The sequence below is a fragment of the Solanum lycopersicum genome, chromosome 6 (genome assembly GCF_036512215.1).
Source record: "Solanum lycopersicum chromosome 6, SLM_r2.1".
Taxonomy (NCBI): Eukaryota; Viridiplantae; Streptophyta; class Magnoliopsida; order Solanales; family Solanaceae; genus Solanum; species Solanum lycopersicum.
Window position 1 is genome coordinate 41617347 of NC_090805.1, and position 18335 is coordinate 41635681.

The 18335-nt window shown below is 36.0% G+C and overlaps 2 protein-coding genes and 1 non-coding gene across 6 annotated transcripts; 1 reads left to right on the forward strand and 2 right to left on the reverse strand.

Annotated features, from left to right (window-relative positions):
• Positions 1-527: 527 nt before the first annotated feature.
• On the reverse strand, positions 528-4956 carry LOC101268194 (uncharacterized). The gene is made up of 2 exons (XM_004241918.5): positions 4531-4956; positions 528-1229 (listed from the first exon to the last, which is right to left on the reverse strand). The coding sequence occupies exons 1-2, from the start codon at positions 4723-4725 to the stop codon at positions 993-995; spliced, it is 432 nt and encodes a 143-aa protein (XP_004241966.1). The 5' UTR covers positions 4726-4956; the 3' UTR covers positions 528-992.
• Positions 3440-3540, reverse strand: LOC112939979 (U6 spliceosomal RNA). Its single transcript, XR_003247342.1, has one exon. It is a non-coding gene; the product is annotated as a U6 spliceosomal RNA (small nuclear RNA).
• LOC101267903 (AP-2 complex subunit mu) lies at positions 4957-18029 on the forward strand. 4 transcript variants are annotated; one of them, XM_069298772.1, is made up of 14 exons: positions 5022-5347; positions 8430-8607; positions 8977-9067; positions 10928-11022; positions 11253-11342; positions 11432-11480; positions 11551-11689; positions 13325-13441; positions 14112-14202; positions 14304-14446; positions 16308-16422; positions 17214-17258; positions 17333-17420; positions 17587-18029. In XM_069298772.1, the coding sequence occupies exons 1-13, from the start codon at positions 5265-5267 to the stop codon at positions 17411-17413; spliced, it is 1317 nt and encodes a 438-aa protein (XP_069154873.1). In that variant the 5' UTR covers positions 5022-5264; the 3' UTR covers positions 17414-17420; positions 17587-18029. The 4 variants fall into 4 exon arrangements, with proteins under 4 accessions (XP_004241965.1, XP_069154873.1, XP_010322865.1 ...); XM_010324564.4 differs by having other exon boundaries at positions 5043-5347; positions 11250-11342; XM_004241917.5 differs by having other exon boundaries at positions 4957-5347; positions 17333-18029.
• Positions 18030-18335: the final 306 nt, after the last annotated feature.

Consider the following 18335-nt stretch of genomic DNA (forward strand, 5'->3'; position numbering starts at 1 on the left):
ATTTGAAGGACAGAAGTTTGATTACTTCTGAAAGTTTCTAACTTTTTCTTCAAAAATGATATGACTGGAGTCATATGTTGCGAAGTTATATTCTTTGCTACTGCTAATATCTCAACCTTACAATGTTTTAAATCACTGGACTGACTCAACTCTTTAAATATTGCTGACAACACTTTACCTTATACCTAACGCAAAAAGTGAAGTCTCAGATTGTCTGGAAAAACAAAGTTGTCTGGGAATGATATTTCTACTGCTATTGAAGCTGGAGCCTTAACAGTGCCACTCTTGCTGGTCTCCAGGAATCTAGAAAGCACATGTAAACTAAGAGCCTTACGTACAAGTCTCTCACCATAATCATTTCTTATAAATAACATTTCAGAATATAACAACCTGAAGTAACTGTTTCCAAATTAACACGAGGATAAGTTCCACAGAGGAAAAATGTTGTTTAAAGCATAATATATCCATGAGTAAAAAACATTTTGGCTATTCGACATCCAGAATTCAAACAAGCAACACAAATAAAATTAGCAAACTACAATGTATTGCTAAAAAAGACTTCAACCTTTATGGTTGCAATAAACAATTTATCAAATAAACCACTATAATACCGTAGTCTTATGGTTAGAACAGGAAAATAGAACTCTACAAAAGTGCTTGTTGGATGTTGTCATTTATACCCATTCTAATTTTTCTCAATATACAAGGATACAGTGAATAGCTAACAAGACATGATGTTCTTGAAAGTTCAATAGCATGTCTATACTGGAAGTTTTAAGAGCAAAATCATGCTGTTTCGCGTTTCATCGCTTCTTGGCACCAGCTTCTCACAAATCAGAGTCAACAGGAAACTGAATCCCCCATCAATACCACTCCACATAAACACACTGTAAGTCCTTCAGAATAAAGCAAAAATATCAAGCAAGCTGCGTAGCTGCAGTCATTTTACTGAAATCCTCATCTCAAATGTAATGACTACACATAGTAAGTTTTCAAATCCACTCCAATTTGCCTTGATATTCCACACGATATTTAATTTTTCCTGCAGCTGAGAGTGCCTGGCCTGTTACATTCGCAGGCTTTGTAGTGTACTTCAATTCAAACTTACGGAATTTCTTGTTATTCTCTTCTGTACTAGAAGGTGCATCTGCTGGGATCTCATCTAGGAACTCGTCTGCCACATCTCCGTCTTCATCTATTCTAAGACGCTTGGCATACCATCTCAATCCCTAAGCACGGAGAAAAATGTAAAACTATTAAAGATGTGCATCACAAACTTACCAATTATTCTAAGTTTCTGAGATAGCAAAAGCAGATAACAGGATGCACTCAGCATTAATCAAGAAATAATAGTGATTTTTAATCAAATGAACAAGTCGTACACGATATGAACTATCAAAAAAATTTGTCATTCTCTCTTCACCACTAAAGAACACACTTTTACTCATACGATTCCAAATGAACCAAGAAACTTAAACACTCCGGAACCACCAAAGGTTCCATCAAAGAAGCACCGGCAGGCATTAAAAAAACTGCAGCAGGACAACGGTCTGAACAACTTAAATTAATCAGAAAATCTACCATGTCCTCTCTAATCTAGAAATTCATTTTTTTATAGATACCTTTTTCCTATTTCTTATGTTTTAAAGGGATAGGAAGGTTGGCTATAGATGAACTTTGAGTATGATACAGAGCATTAAGAAGTCCTTGAAGATAAAAGAATACGCGAAGAACAAACTAATGAAAAAATTATTCTTTCTGCCTTTCAAATACTCTTTATCAGACGGCACACACAGTCTCATAGCTCATACAACAGAAGGTTAATGCAAAGACCCCTTGATCTCCCAGAGTCATCAGTATGTATAACAAGCTAGGAGTGAGGAGATACCCAGAGGACTTCTCCGCCTTATCTCAGCAAGTTCCTGGAACTTAGAAACCTAGCCACAGATGGTAGCAGGTCCAATAAGCATGTTTTGAGCACAAGGCACAGTTATGGTATGGACTTCAGCGGAGAAGAAATGGAGGTAACATACGTATGTATGTATGATGCAAAGAGTATAGGTACACAAAAAAAACTATTATTTTGACAAGTTGAGAAAATCACCACCAAGTGAAGTATAAGTAAGAAAATCATGTCCAAACCAATTTTAAATTTCTGATTTGCATGCAGATAAATCAGAAATTCAAATTTAATGACCACTAATTCTCTAACTAAATTCTAATTTCATATCCAGATAAAACACATGTTCATTTGTAACACTTCTCTTAGCAATTTATACATCAATGTACCAACAATATTCACTGTATAGTGTCACATTCTTCAAGATAGAGCCTCTTATGCCTTAGTGCCTCGGAATCCTCATAAAATTGCTGCCTAAGTGAGACGAAATATCCAACTTGGACTTCATTTAGTTTCACGATAAATAGTACCTCAAGTGACCCTTTAACAACACCTCATCTATGGTTGCAACTTACAAATAAAATCCTAACACACTTAGTAATCCTTCATAAGAATGTCCTTCCCTTTGCAGGGTTTAGGATTTAGGCATTTCAACTCCTAACAACTCTCTGAAAGCTAAATGCCTTATGTATCTTTTTAGTTGGAGTACTCCAACCCCTGCGAATAATGTTGTTCCCTTCCTAGATTTTGTTACTTCAGCACTTTTTTTGGTTTTCCTCATTAGCTCCCCGGGCCTAAATGTTCTAAGGTATGGAGCTGACATCTAATATTTCTGCAATAGCATCTTCCATTTTTTCTTTGATGGGTAAAAGTTTTTATTAGTATGGTCCCAAAATGTTACAGGACCAAGTAAACGACAAAGCTACAACATTTCCACAGTCGTTGATGGGTAATAGCATCTACAACATACTCTAGCCACCAAAAAAAAAACTTGATACATCTATTTTTACTCTAGCAATCTGCGGTCCTTTCCACTCAAAGCGTGTCTTGTTCCTTTCTAGCCAAACAGTCCAAAATATGCAGATGCGACATCTTCTTGATGCCGGCAATGAAACAACTTACACTTTCCAGGGAATCTATCACCATGACCCAAAATCTAAACCAATAAACAAGAAAATCTTGCATTTGTAATTACAAATGAGCTGTGTTTTCGGTCGCTTAGCTGAGTCTGTCCTAATCAAAAAGAAAGAAGATGAAGATAACCTGAACACAAATGTTGGAGGAGTCCTCCTACCACCCAACAATTATGTTTAAAAGCTAAACTTGCAAAGCTTCAACACTTAGCAACCAAGTTGCAGAACAAAATTCTTTCTTTAGATCGCATGTTGTTTTATGTTTGACACACTCTATCATGGAATTTCATTAATTGGATAAAAGAAGAAACTTGAAGATTCAGGCCTAAACAGTGATGACACATCATAATCTCGCCTCATACTTCTCCTCAAGGTAACTGCATAAGAGGGACCTGCGAATGACAAGCTTTATTTGAACCATTTCCTGATTTGTGCATATCATCTTTGTGCAGGGGCTATGCTAAACTTATGTATCGTTCCAATTTTATCAGATGTCTTCAAAGGGACTGGGGCTCTAGCCTCTATCTAGTTCAGTATACTTCTCTTATGTGATCCAGATAAACTTATAGCCTAGACCATCACAGGGACCAATATTTGTAGGCAAAAATCTGACTCCTCTCTCCACACCATGTCTGCAGGCGAAAAATATTATTGCCCTGGTTGCACAAAACAATAGGAGGATCTCGAAAAATTGCTTAAAGAAGAAAAGGCTACAACCTAAAAAACTTAAATCATACAAGGATATCTAAAACTACATAAAAACAGTTCTGTATGATTACTCTGGAAGATCCATTGCAGTCAGACAGCTTTATATATATCATGATCTACATATGCTAAGATATGCACATTCCATAAGTACTAACAGAAAACTAGCAAAAGAAGAGAAACTGAATGTTTGAATCCATGGAACCTAGAAATAGCAAAGAATGAGGATGTCTCTAAAAGACTAAAACTAGGAGCACACTTAGAACAATCGAAAACAGGAAATAGAAATTTCAGGTAAATGATTCAAGCTGTGCACAATCAAATCTACAGCAAAGCTCCTCTCTCAGGACCTAAAGGAAAGTTAAAAGAAAGAACTTAATTTCCACTCATGGAAGGTCACTGATCATGGAAACTTCCATTTCCAAACTGCTACGGTCGAGTGAATAACTACAACTTCAATTATTGCATAAGCAAAATACAGATTTTCGCTAAGTAGGGAAATGTAACTCTTCAGTTACATATAGCAGTCCAATTACATCATTATTTGAGCTGTGTTTGGCAGAAACTACACTTCAGGATTTATCTTTCTTTTTTCGTGTAGCAGTAACTTGGAAATTGTCTAATTAAGCCGGCCTAACAAGATGGTATCTACACATAATTACTTGAATTTTTCAACAGTATTAAGGGCTTTATAGTCTACAGATCATTTTGACCAGATAGGCTGTAAGCAGAAATGATTAAAACAGAATTACAGGTTCTCAACAAGTTTCCTCCATTTGTTCCATTAATTACCTGAACGCCTCCAGCACCTCTATTGCATTGAACAAGGATAGGACCAGGTAGATCTCTGGAAACAGGAACCTGAACAGGGACACTGAATCCTTTACGAGGAAGATTATTGTGAGGTCCTACACTTTCATCTCTCACTTCGTGACCTTCATCCTTTGAAAACCCTAGAAGCCCAGCTAATCTCCTAAACATACCCATCACTTGTGCTAGATAGAAGATAGATGCATTTCAAGAACCGACAAACGATGGCAACACTGAAATCACAACCGGCGGCAGATCTTAATAAGCCTTTCGTCCTGATTGGATATCGGCGATGACAGTGCGATGAGCTGAAAAAAAGGTACTAATGTTGCCTTTTTTCTTCTTTTTCTTTTTCACTTTCTTCCTCGTGCAAATTTTGAAAACGCAATATTTACTTCTGATAACCACAAATTAACGTTAAAAGAATTGCTCCTACAAGGGCAAATTAGACCTTTTAATCGTTTTTAATTTTTAAACCGGGTCAGACGAAGAGCACGTGCTGTCGTCTTCATTTTGTTTCTGGCGTTGAAATAAGAAAAAAGGGATACCGAAGACGGCGAATTTAAGCTGTCCCCAACTGGCGACATTTCTCTCCCATCTACGACAAATCTAACTGTTCTTCCCTACGTTTTTCATTTCATTATTATTGAAGAACCTTTCGAATCATTTAGATCTGACTTGATCGAAGTTTCTAGATCCATTTCGGTGTTGCAGCCATGCCTGTGGCAGCTTCAGCTGTTTACTTCCTCAATCTCCGTGGCGATGTCCTCATCAATCGTCTATACCGTGACGACGTCGGGTATGTTTCCACTCTCTTCGCACGGATCAGTGTACGTAGAATTGTTATTTGATTTTCGGAACCAGTTGCTGATTTCTGTATATAATTCTGGAAACTTTTGTCTGAACATCGAGATGGATCTACTTGTATATATTTAGATGCGTATGTTTGGATCTTTTTTTTAAATATGTTTTTGCTGTATTGGAACGCATCACCACATGAATCTATGTGTTGCAATTGCCTGTAACATCAATTTCCATAATCCAAATAGTGATCTCTTCGATATCACTCTCATCCAGATCCTCAACAAAAGATTGGCTGTTTGCTGCAAGTAATAGACTTCCAATATTTCTTCGTAAATAGTGCTAGAAGAAAAGAGTAGGCACTTGCCCTTGAATCATAGCTATCTAGCTGATATCACTGATTGGTAATGACATCAAACTTCCACTCTGGACTCCCAATCTTGAATGCTATTGAAAAACTGGCCACCTGCAGTTGAGTTTGTTGTAGTGTTGTAGCTGTAACCCAGTATGTAATGACTTTCTAGTTCCCCATGCATACAACATGAACTTGATTAACTAATGCATTCTTTGCTCCCATGTCCAGATTCTCTCCTATAATTTCTATAGCATTAGCAGCAGTAACATGTAGAAGTTTGGGGTAGGATCCATAAGTATCTCCATCAGGGATTGGGTCGGCATAGAGCCAACTCTATTCCATATTCAGCTGAAATTATTATAGGCATCTAAATTGGAAGCGGAACATTCATTATAACAATGAAAACCCAATGAGTGCTTCCATTCAAAGAATTTCTCCCTTTCCCCGAATAAGTTACGCCAGTTGCGAGGATCAACCATAGAAATCATGTGCTTTTTGCAATTCTCATACATAAGGAACAATTAAATCGAAGAATAGAGAAATCAAATGAAGATGAAAGCAAAGATGAAGGAAAATAAAGAATTGGAGAGAAAACATAGATTTGATTCTTCATTCAGCATGCTGTAATATGGGATTACAAGTGAAAATAAAGAGTGTAGGAGAGTAAATCTAGATCGCGTGGCTCTTGCCCAATAGTGAAATTGCCTTTAACAGCTGCAACACAATTGACCTTTGAACAAACCCAGTGGTGACATCACCATCCTAACAAACTGTACAAGAGGGCTAAAGAAATAAAACAAATATTTGGGACTAAGCTGTAAATAGATGGAAACACCGGTAAGCTCATGGTGCCATTTGCTAACGTATGCATATATATATATATGTAAGTATGTGATGACTGGGAGGGTGGAATGCAAGGCAATGGATGTGACTACACTGTGCTGCCTTAACTCATTCTCATCTTGGAAAGCTGTTGCAATATATGTTTTTGGAAGCTCGACATGTAGTTTATCTTATGCAATTAAATCAGGCTTCTTGTTTGCCCTCTTTAGAGGAATTAAAGTAGTTCTACGAGGTCATGCTCCAGGTACTTTGAGAAGACGAGGGAGAAAAAAATAGGGAGTATATTAAGCATTAACCTAGTTTAAAGCATATTTTGTAATGACTTTACTTGTTGCGTGATGCTGGTGTTTAATTGAGTAAGCTTGAGATCTGGAGTTTCACACTTGAATGTGTTTTCTCAGCTGGAAAGAGGGAGATCTTTGTCCAACAAGAAAGGATGTAATGAGATCCTTTGATCCAATGCAAAAATTCTAGCTTTTGTTTTTATTGGATGTGGGTTAAAAAGTCTGATGCAACATCTGATCCATTAAATTAATTCTTGAATCCTCCTATTGTCATAAATAATTGTATTTGAAAGCAAGTGTGAGTTCTAGTGGCTGAAAGTATTATTCTTGTATATCTTTCCTGAAAATAGTTTTTATGGCGGAGAAATCTACTGGAGCCAATCCTTTGGGTCAACTGCAAGTCTACAACCTTTGTAACGTGGGGATGATGAACTTACCACTTTTCCTTTCTCCACTTAAATACTAGATTTAGTTACCTTGAAGCAGGGTCGAACTTGTGACCTAAGACACAATTCGCTCAAGCTTTGTCAGTTGAACTAATCGCTAGGGCTGTTTCCAGAAAATATAAACTTATTATATTATGAATTTGCCGCGGAAAGCATCTCCCATTGTTAGTTGGACTTGCAATTCCTGACCAAGTAGATATTGGAAGTTGACTAATAAAATCCTCTATTAATAGCATGAGATGTGATTGAGTTTCTAGAGCATTTTCCCCCTTTAGTATCTTTTCACCCCCCTTGAAAATAGAGGGGATGAAACTGATCAAGTGGGAATAATTCTCTCGTCTTTGGGTCCCTTGGTGAGACAATAGAAACTAAAAGCAGAAGCTTATCAAAATGCTCCTCCAGTGACATACATTCTTATGCTTGTTTGCTTTAAATGGGTGTTACAATTCCCATTGCTTTCTTCATCTTTGCAGATTTTCCTCTTATCTCCAAAAATAACCTTTCAATTTCACTTTTTAATATTGATATAATTAAATCAAACTGAAGAAAATCATTCCTCTGCAGACAGTATTATCAATTAATTTTAGTTTTTTCAAATTCTTATTTTGTTTTTGTTTTACAATAAACTTTAATTCTCTTTTGGATTCCTAATTTAGCTTTGATGCTATTCTCTGCATTTTTCCTCCTTGTGTCTTAAGTTTGACCTTTTTTGCCTTGGATTGATAAAACAAACTGTCTATTTTTCTCTTAATCTGTCAACGGTCACATGTTTAGCAGGTATTTGGTAATTTGAATACAAACATGAAACGTGTCACTTGTAAGAAATGTGCCTCTTATTCTGCTATCAAGAAATTTTGACCAATGTTCAGCTTGGATTTGTCAACTTTTTGGCTTTGACATCCGTTGCAATTGCCATTTGTAGGTTTTATAAATAACATCTATTTGCCCATTTTTCTCATTACCATTTTAATTACTGATAAACATGTTTGTTCAGTAAACCAATGAGATCATGTCTTCAGCTTCTGTACTTTCTTCTTTTTTTCTAATAAGATGTGTGCTGAAGTCCATCATGCCATCAGTGGTAAAAAATAAAGAGGTCTATTGCAATATAATCCGTGATGTTCTCGTTAAACTGTGAACTTGATTGAACAGGGGTAATATGGTAGATGCCTTTCGGATGCATATAATGCAGACAAAAGAACTCGGGACATGTCCTGTCAGGCAGATTGGAGGTTGCTCTTTCTTCTACATGAGAATTAGCAATGTCTATATTGTGATTGTAGTTAGCACCAATGCAAATGTCGCATGTGCATTCAAGTTTGTGGTTGAGGTAACCTCACTCTCTTAATTGTTAAGTTTGTAAAATATCTGTACCTGGCGAGAAGTAGCATACATCCATTGGAATAATCGAGTTCACACAAATTTCCCAAACACCACAGTTATAAAATAACATCATACCATACTTTTTTAACCATCTCAGGAGAAACGTGCATGATTTCATATGAAATGGAGAAGGGGAGCATAATGCCATATCTATTATTTAATTGTCTAAATCTGTCTTCTGCTTGTCATTGTTACCACCCTTTCTTCTTATAACTGGTATAATGAATGTGATATTATTTGTAGATGTGGATTTAATGACAGTGTATTCTAGTTGTGTTTACTCCTTGTGACAACTTTCTTTTTGATTCTCATGCAGGCTGTTGCACTATTCAAATCTTATTTTGGTGGTTCTTTTGACGAAGATGCCATTCGTAATAACTTTGTCCTAATTTACGAGCTTTTGGATGGTACGCCATTTGGAGATTATTTATTTTGACATTTTAATCTAAAAGTTCAATGTAGAAACCCTTCCTGTCTTATCAAAACAGATATCCTTTCTGGATAACTAATCCAAAAAGAAAAAATCTCTCTGTATTAATTATGTACTACTTCAATTTTCAATTTTCTCAAGTGATTTTGATTTTTTATGTGTACAACTGCTTTCTCCTTTACCCACTTTGTTATCTTTGAGAGGAAAATTATAACTGGATAGAGCACCACTGTTAGGATAATGTGGAAACAGGAAAGCAAAGTTGAGGAGAGGCCAAGTTGGTTACGTAGTCCTCACTTCAATAATTCAATTGATTGATGACTGATATGTGATGTCATTCTTCATATCCTCTCTTGCTAGGATCTGTTGTTTAGTGGTCATAGTTGCTTGTGTTTACCATTGCGGTTTGCTTGAACATGAGGTTTTGTGAAGTGTAAACTGCATTATGGACCTTAAGAAAGCATGTGAATCTAGTAATTTTTGTTAGTATCTTGCCTTAGTCACTTGCTAGTGAGATCTCTTTGTCCGATTTTGGCATGATGTACTCGATGTAGTAAGTAGTATATCACTCGCCTGGACAGTGCACAACATAAAGAAAGCATTTTCTTAGGGGGCATTTGGTATATAAATGGGACAGGGCTGATCCTATTACTTAGGATGGGATATTAGTGGGGTAATAGAGGCGGAAATGTATGTGTGACTAGTGTTTATATGTTGGATGACACGGCCAATAAATCAGTGAATTTAATTTTTATTTCTCAAATTCTCTATCCGAATTTATTGTTTTGTAAGTCTGTTGTCCACATTTTGATCTTTATATAATCGAAAATAGACAACAAAATTTTACCACATGTACTCAGTGAAACCAAAAGCTATCTGAATTGCATAATTTCAAGACACAACCAGAAATAGCAGAGCCTAACAAAAGCATTGGCGGTGGATAGATTAAGAAAACACAAAAACAATTAGCAGGAGATGGAAAATATCAGGAAAAATTGAAGAAGGAAAAAAGAAATTATCGTAAGGTAGAGTCTGAATGCTTCATTTGGCTGGTAAGGAGCGAGATTGAATATCAGTTTTCTTTCGTTGGAGAAGAAATGTAGTAGTTTAGTTGGGAAGTGTTTGATCAGTGCTGACTGTTGGGGCAAAGGAAGAAAAAAAGGAAGGAAGAAGAGAAGCTACCCGACGAGGGTCAAAGGAAGTCTGTGCTCTAGGGCCTCCAGGGTGGAGGGTCTTGAAATTGTTGTAGTGGATAGGAAGGCGAGGAGGAAGAAGAAGATGAAGACAAGAAAAAAAGAGGAACCTTGCCCTGCTAATTAGTTGTCATGATTGAATCAGCACCTTCACTGCAATTTCCCTTTGCCCAGTTGTTACCCTTCTCTGTTTATATGGGATGTCCATTCAGTCATTGTCTCACATATGGAAGGTAGATTGCAAGCCCACTCCCTTGCGATGAAACAACATCTGGATCTTTATAAAAAGAAGGAAGAAAATCTCAGATAGAATAATCCAATATGGTCTAGTTTTGAATGCTAACCGGGGCACACTTTTGTCTTGCCTAACCTGAGGCTGATCTGGTTCATGAAATGGCTAATGAGCCATTACTATTTTCATTATAATTTTGTTCCATGCATAGACATCTTAAACTGCTTTTCATCACTTTGTAGTATAACAATGAATGACAACTATCTATGGACAAGCTAATTACTTTAATCTGCATAGATCCGATAATCATTTGTTGTAAGCCACAAAGGTTACTGTTTAACATTTTCAATTTTTCATATACCTATCTAATGTGCTTTTTAATTTAATTTTCGTTAATTTGCATACATCACAGAAATAATGGACTTTGGTTACCCTCAAAATCTTTCACCTGAAATCTTGAAACTCTATATTACTCAGGAAGGGGTCCGCTCACCCTTTTCGTCAAAGGTTAGTTGTCTCCCTATTTGTTATCGTAGCATCATAGAGTAGTTTATAATATTTATCTATTTATTTTTTCTTAAAAAAGTACACTCATGAGATACCTCTTGAAAGAAAAAGATCAGTCGTGAGCAAAGAGAAATACTTTTTGTAATACGACTTAACTTTGTTCTTTCTCAAAAGAAAAAAAGGAATGGATAACTCTATTGACTTCTTCTTCTCATGCACAACTCCAGCAGCCTTTGGATAAACCAGTTCCAAACGCCACATTACAAGTCACGGGCGCTGTTGGTTGGCGCAGGGAGGGTCTTGTTTATAAGAAGAATGAGGTGGTTTTTGCTGTCTACCTCATAATAAATTTTTTGTAGTTCTCTTATCTGCGCAATTTCTGAAAAATTGGGATTTATATGTTTGACAGGTGTTTCTGGATATAGTAGAAAGTGTTAATCTCCTTATGTCTTCAAAAGGTATAAAGTTCTTGCGTGGCTTGGTGGATGCTTTTTTGTTTTCAGTTTTCCTCTAACAAGACAATTGTAGGTAGTGTGCTCCGTTGTGATGTAACTGGGAAAGTTCTCATGAAATGCTTTCTTTCTGGAATGCCTGATTTGAAGTTGGGGTTAAATGATAAAATTGGTCTTGAGAAAGAGTCGCAGCTTAAATCCCGTCCAACAAAGAGGTAAATTATAATTACTTGTTTTTCATCACTGAACTTGCATCTGCAGAATTCTCTTCTTGAACTACTTCTTCCAGTAGGTTTACTTAAGTGATTTCCAATTTAGGCTACTGTGAAATGAAGATTTTTGTTTGTTTGATATTAGATATCCTCAAAAAGGAAAGAATGATGTCTTTTTTTTTTTTTTGGTCTTTGCATCTAATTGGAAGAGAAATGTTAATGCTCGATAAGGAAATGGGATTGGGTTGTTCAAGAGAATTAACAGCAATTTTCTTGATGTGGAAGGTTCATGAAACTTCCCCCACTGAAGCTAGCTTTTTCTTTTCTTATTTTTAATGAAAAGGTTAAATTTTATTACCGACTACCAAGCAGATGCTAATAAGGGTGCATCATATTAGAGGTCTCCGTTCTATATATTGAAGGAATTCAGCAGATCCAACAAAGAGGCTAAGTTAGATACAACATTCTTCCTACAACACAAATAAAGACTCTTACAGCATCTAGATTTTACCTTTGCAATGTTATCACTCTTATCATTAGAACATCTACCGTTATAGCCAGTATTCCAGGAAATGCAAGTAGGAACTGCATTTTGGTAACCTATGTTGCAAGTAGGAACATCTACTGTTACCTATAATGCATTTTTGGAGGATACGACAGGTGCGACCATATTTTTGTAGAGTCCGAGTAACACAGTCCACAAAAAAGAATGAGCCACCTGATCATCAAGAGAGAACGGTTCTAGCTTTTGAATTAAGTCATATATGCAATCAAGTTCCCAGTCATACGAGTTGCTTCTTAATTGAAACTTCCATCCCTGTTTAGAATAGCAATCGGCTACTGTAGAATCTTGGTAGAGATGGTTGCATAAAGATCCGGAAGTTGCTCCATTAGAGTAGTGTCATCCAGTCATCTATCTGACCACCGACGCTAGCTTAGATGTTTAAAGTTGCTTCTTAATGATGAATGTTTATTCTGAGACCAAAAGGCATATCTTCACATGATGTATGCATTAATATCTTTAGAAAAAAGATTATCTTGTATTCGAGCACTGTTCATGTTGTACTTGTATACTTGGCTTTTCTCAACAACAAAAATGGTATTTCAAGAAAACCCATACATTCTTCTTTTACTACTTATGAAATTTAATTTTTTTATTTTTGTTTTTTTTGAGAAGTTAACGAATTTATGAAATTAAAAATTCTAGCATATTTGTTCCATTCTTCTTAAGTTCAAAAGATACAGATGGTAATAGTAATAGCCTATGATGTCGGGCAGGGACCATAAATAAGATTTACCCGATCACGTAGTTTTACATGTACTTTAAAGCATGTTTTCATAATTTTAAAATGTTTATCTTCAATGTGCCGTATATCTTTATAATCGATCAGAACTAAAATGTTAAGGTATGCTTTAAATGTTGGACTGCTTCTGTCTGTTGTGTTTCCATTTTCTGTAGAGTCCACAACTTACTCTTCCTAGTCTATTGAAACATGTAGTATGTAGCTTTTTCAGTTTGGCCTTCATGTTAGTTTCAGCCTATGCATGGTCGGGTACCATTTTGTGTTGTCACCAGCATAATGCGGTACCATTTTGTGTTGTCACCAACATAATGCATTACTTTGTTACTCTGTGCAGCGGAAAGACTATTGAACTTGATGATGTTACTTTCCACCAATGTGTAAACTTAACGAGATTCAATTCAGAAAAGACTGTCAGCTTTGTACCACCAGATGGTGAATTCGAACTGATGAAGTAAGTTCATACTTCTGTTACTACATGGTTGTTTTTTAGTTCTGTTTTTATTATCTTCTCAAGCTGGAAGCTTGAGTCTGTGGCTCTTCATTTATCTTTTATAGAACAATGCTAAATAGAATTGGAAATTTTGCATGTCAAAGCGAATGATGTTTTACCTTTAACATCATAATATCAATCTTGAATAAGTATCATATAAATAATTATCAACTTTGACTATTTGTCCGTTGAATTGCAAGTTCACTATAATCAGGTGAAATCACAGAGTATTCTGACCGTGCTTCCTATATATATATGAATTTTCTTCTCCGTCTTTCAATTTCTCATTCCATTCCATTCCTGAGACATCTCAAACTAGAATTCACTTCTACATAAGATTATCCATTATACAACATTGACAAGTTTTAACAATTTAAGATCTAAATTACTGTGATCTTTTCTCCGCGAAGTACTTCAAAACAAAAATTTGAACAGTTGGCTTGTTATCTTCTTTAAACATTACTAGAACAATATGAAAGTAAAACTACTGTGCTACAACAACTACGCCTCAATCTCAAACAAGTTGGGGTAGGCTATATTATCAATTTATCATCACTTCTCCATTTAAGCTCAACTCATGTCATTTTCATAACAGTGCCTGAATTTATAATTGCAAACTTTTTTCCCTCAGGTACCGCATTACCGAAGGAGTAAATCTTCCTTTCCGTGTATTGCCAACAATCAAGGAATTAGGTCGTACGCGAATGGAAGTGAATGTTAAGGTTTGTTACACTTCTTTCAATATAGAATAAAATTTATTTCGGAACGTCGGTCCACTTAGATATCATATATAATTTTCTAACATGATTTGTATCCTTTTCAGGTTAAGAGTGTGTTTGGTGCAAAAATGTTTGCTCTTGGAGTTGTCATTAAAGTTCCAGTGCCAAAGCAAACTGCAAAAGCAAGCTTCCAGGTGACATCAGGGAGAGCAAAGTACAATCCATCCATTGACTCTTTGGTGTGGAAGTGAGTGTGCAATAGATTTATCTTTTTTGGTGTAATCCTATAGGGTTACAAACTAAATTTATTCAGGGTTTGACCTCGGGTCTCAAGTTGACTGTGACTTTAACCTATAGTCTAAAAATATGAAATTGACATTCCTCTAGATTGGACATTGTTCTTGAAGATGTTGTACACTTTATGCATTAGGACCTTGGTTGCATGTGAATCAAACTTCTGACATCTAGTCATATAGTGTTAGAAAAACCTATATACTATTTGGATCGTATTTAGTTTATAAATATTTTGGAATTTGATGAATACTTGCCTCTTTATTTGTAACAAAAAATGAATGTACAAATAAATGGAGGGGTTATTGAAGTGACTGGTATCCACAAGCTAATGCCAGGATGTGACATTTGCTTTTTTTTACAATTAGGCATAATAATTGTGTGTGTGTGGTGGTGTGGGGATTTTTTCAGTGTTTGGGCGTGTGACTCCTTTCATATGACAGACATTATTAGGGAAGACCCCCTTTCAAGTGAACGTTTGGAAATTTAGCCAATCTAGATTAATTAAACAGACCTCTTATATATTTGTACTAATTGAGTTGGTGTTTATGGAGTTACAGCCAACCTTTCTATCTGAATGTTACTCAAAAGTCAGCAGAGGTGTAATCCCATTAGTAAAGATCTCAATAGCTCAAGGTGGAGATTAGGTCTTTGCTATCATGTTGTCCATTATCAAAAATCAATATTACGTACGAAATGCTAATTTTCTATTTCTTTCATCCCTTCACTTATGGATCCTTTTTACCATGGAATTTGCTGCTATTAATCAATGGATGAGAGTTTTGTTTGTCAAAGATTATCTTTTTGTTTGGTGGCATTTAATCTCTTTTAGAATGTTTTCACCACATTCTTGTTACAGAAACTTGACAGAGTTACAAAGGGAAACCTGTTAGGCTATACCGGTTTCTTTATGTAATCAAAGAAGAATAATGTGTGCTTCAGAGTGATCCATTTTGTTCAAACTGGAGGCAATTGGAATTTTGTAGAAGCGAATGTTTAGCTTAGACTCTGCCTTTGCAATATGTTATGTAGTCACATGTAGTTTGTCTCTATGTGCATAATTGCTTGCTTATAGATGCTTTCCTTGAAGCAAGTTAAATTTCATACACTTCATCTAAGCTGATCTGTTTATGCTTGAAAGTTGACAAACAGATGTTCTTATACTATCGCTCGTCGTTTTGAACAATATGGAATTTTCTTTGCATGAGCTTTCCAGCCTCTCAAACATGTATTATAATACAGCCTCAAACTGTCTTGATGGAGAATATATTCTCTAGACCTGATTAAAAAAAAAGGGGGGGGGGGGGTAGAAATGTGGTGTACAAGAAAGGGAGTTCTGGTGAGAAAAAAGTGGGATCTTCTTGGTCTTGTTGTTGTCCATGAGCAGTGGAAGACTACGACTGCTAAATTTTGTCTTTCTTTGTTGCTTCTAAAAGGAATTAATTGTCCCTTGTTCTTCAAGATATCATAATCCGGTAAAGGGTGTATTATTGACCAGTGTTTGTGTTCATATAGTAGCAAGTAGCATAATTGCTCAGTTCATTTGACAAATATGTTTTTCTTGGCCCCCTTTTTTCGTTTTTATTTTGAAGTATCCATTATTTCAGCTTCTCGACCATGTTGTGGCAGAGATGGAGTGCACACAAATGTTCTCGTCCATTTTGCCACTGATCCAAGATATTGTTGTGAATACTATAATTGTGTATTGACCATCTTCTGTATTCTTTAATAGCATGCCAGCTATACTATTTTACCTTCTTCTGCAGTACATCTAGTTTCTAGTGGTTTGGATCTTCAATATCGGCTTCTTGTTGCAGGATAAAAAAATTTCCTGGGCAAACTGAGTCAACAATGAGTGCTGAAGTGGAGTTGATTTCGACAATAGCAGAGAAGAAGTCCTGGACTAGGCCACCAATTCAGATGGAATTCCAGGTGCCTGAATGTTTTTTTTTTTTTTTGGGGGGGGGGTTGATAACTGTGTTCACTTGGTCAATGATGGCATGTACTCCTAGCTTCAATGGTTCTTGTTCTTGGAGAGGAGGTGGAACCTGAATGTAAGAATTTTGGAATTAGATGCAAATGGCTGAGCCCAATGCTTAGAAAAATATTTCCAGAAGGACTACTAAGAGTAGGTGACTGCTATTGAATCTTGTACCAATCAATGGCAATCATCATCGCTATTTGCTACTACTTTCTTGTGATACAAGTTGTGGAGGAGTTTGGTATTCAGCCTTGTCAAAAATGATATACCAGCCAAGTTTACTAGCTGATTGGAGGAGCTGTACCTTCGTTGGATTAGAAGGGAAGGGAAAATAAAGAAAGGAAATAGTGAGACAATTGTATTCTCATTGTTTTTCATTGACCAAGTTGGACTTAGTGAAAATTAACTTTGTTCTATTATTTTTCTCTCTAGTATCTTTTGTGCTTGAATTTTGTCAGCTCAGTTTTTCTTTCCCTTTTCTCTATCTTCCAATCAAGTGGTAGCACATTTCATTCGTTATTAGGGGAAGCTTTATGGGCACTCACGTGATGGCAATAGTCGTTTCTTTTCTGACTTAAATCAGCATACAATTAGAAAATGTAGGTTATAACAGGATCTGATTTCATAGAATCAGTTATGGCACTGTTTAGGATTACTAACTTCTGAAATTTGTTGTGCTTCTTTGTTTCTATCATGGTTAAACTATTTGTTGCAGCTGCATGACCCACTTTTGTCATTGTAGGTTCCCATGTTTACGGCATCTGGACTTCGAGTTCGCTTTCTCAAGGTATGCTTGCCAAACTTGTAATTAGGGACTGATTTTTGGGTCGAAATGCTGCTTCACTTAGTAACTGTTTGCAGGTATGGGAAAAGAGCGGCTACAACACAGTTGAATGGGTTCGCTATATCACAAAAGCTGGTTCTTATGAGATTAGGTGCTGAAAAATAGGTAAGCTGATCTTTTTTATAGGATCAGTATTATGGAAGCCCAAGGTATAGGGGCGCCATTTTGTTATGCAGGAAATGCAACTTATGCATCTTGTATTTTGAGGGCTTTTAAACATGGTTTGTCTATAGTATATTTGTCCCGTGAAATTCATTGTTCTGTTGTACAGGTTAGTTCTTTACGAGGACTAAGAAGAGGCTTTTGTTTCCATTCTATTTGTATATTTGACATATTCCCCCTTAAACTATTTTTCCATTGAACTAATGAAAACCATGGGAGATCAAGGTGTTCCTTCAACGAATTAAGAAAAAACCCGTTCATTTATTTTTAAATGTTTTCTTTGGATTACATAGTTGTCTCTTGTTTGTGTCGGTGAGAGACCATAGGTAATCAATGGAATAGTACAGCATGGTAAATACACATTCTCTGTATGTGTATGGTAAAGTGCTTTCATTCGTTTTTGCATCCATTAAAGTATGTAGGAGTGTTTTGTCCTGTTGCCCTTTAACAGTAGTAGAACTACTCTTTTAGATCCTTGTTGTTTAATTTCTGCTAGTACTATCTTTTATTTTGTATATTTCGTTTGTAGTATTATTTTGTTGTGGTTTTGTACTTCTATTATCTCTTTTTCTAGATAAGTTTTGTTTTGAGTTGGAGTCCATTCGAAACAACCTCTCTGTTCACATTTGAGGTAGAAGTAAGTTTCGTGTATGCACTATCCTTTTTTAGATTTCACTATGTTGGACTACATTGATATGTAGTTGTATTTGTTTTTTGCGTCGTGGGTTGGGGGACGCGGGGAGCAGAAAGAAGAAGAGGTAGTCCGGAGCCTAAAGGGTGAAAAATGTTAACAAATATTTCAAAACGGTATATGAAATTTCTTTTTAATCAAAATGGTAAAATCGCTCATGAAGTAGC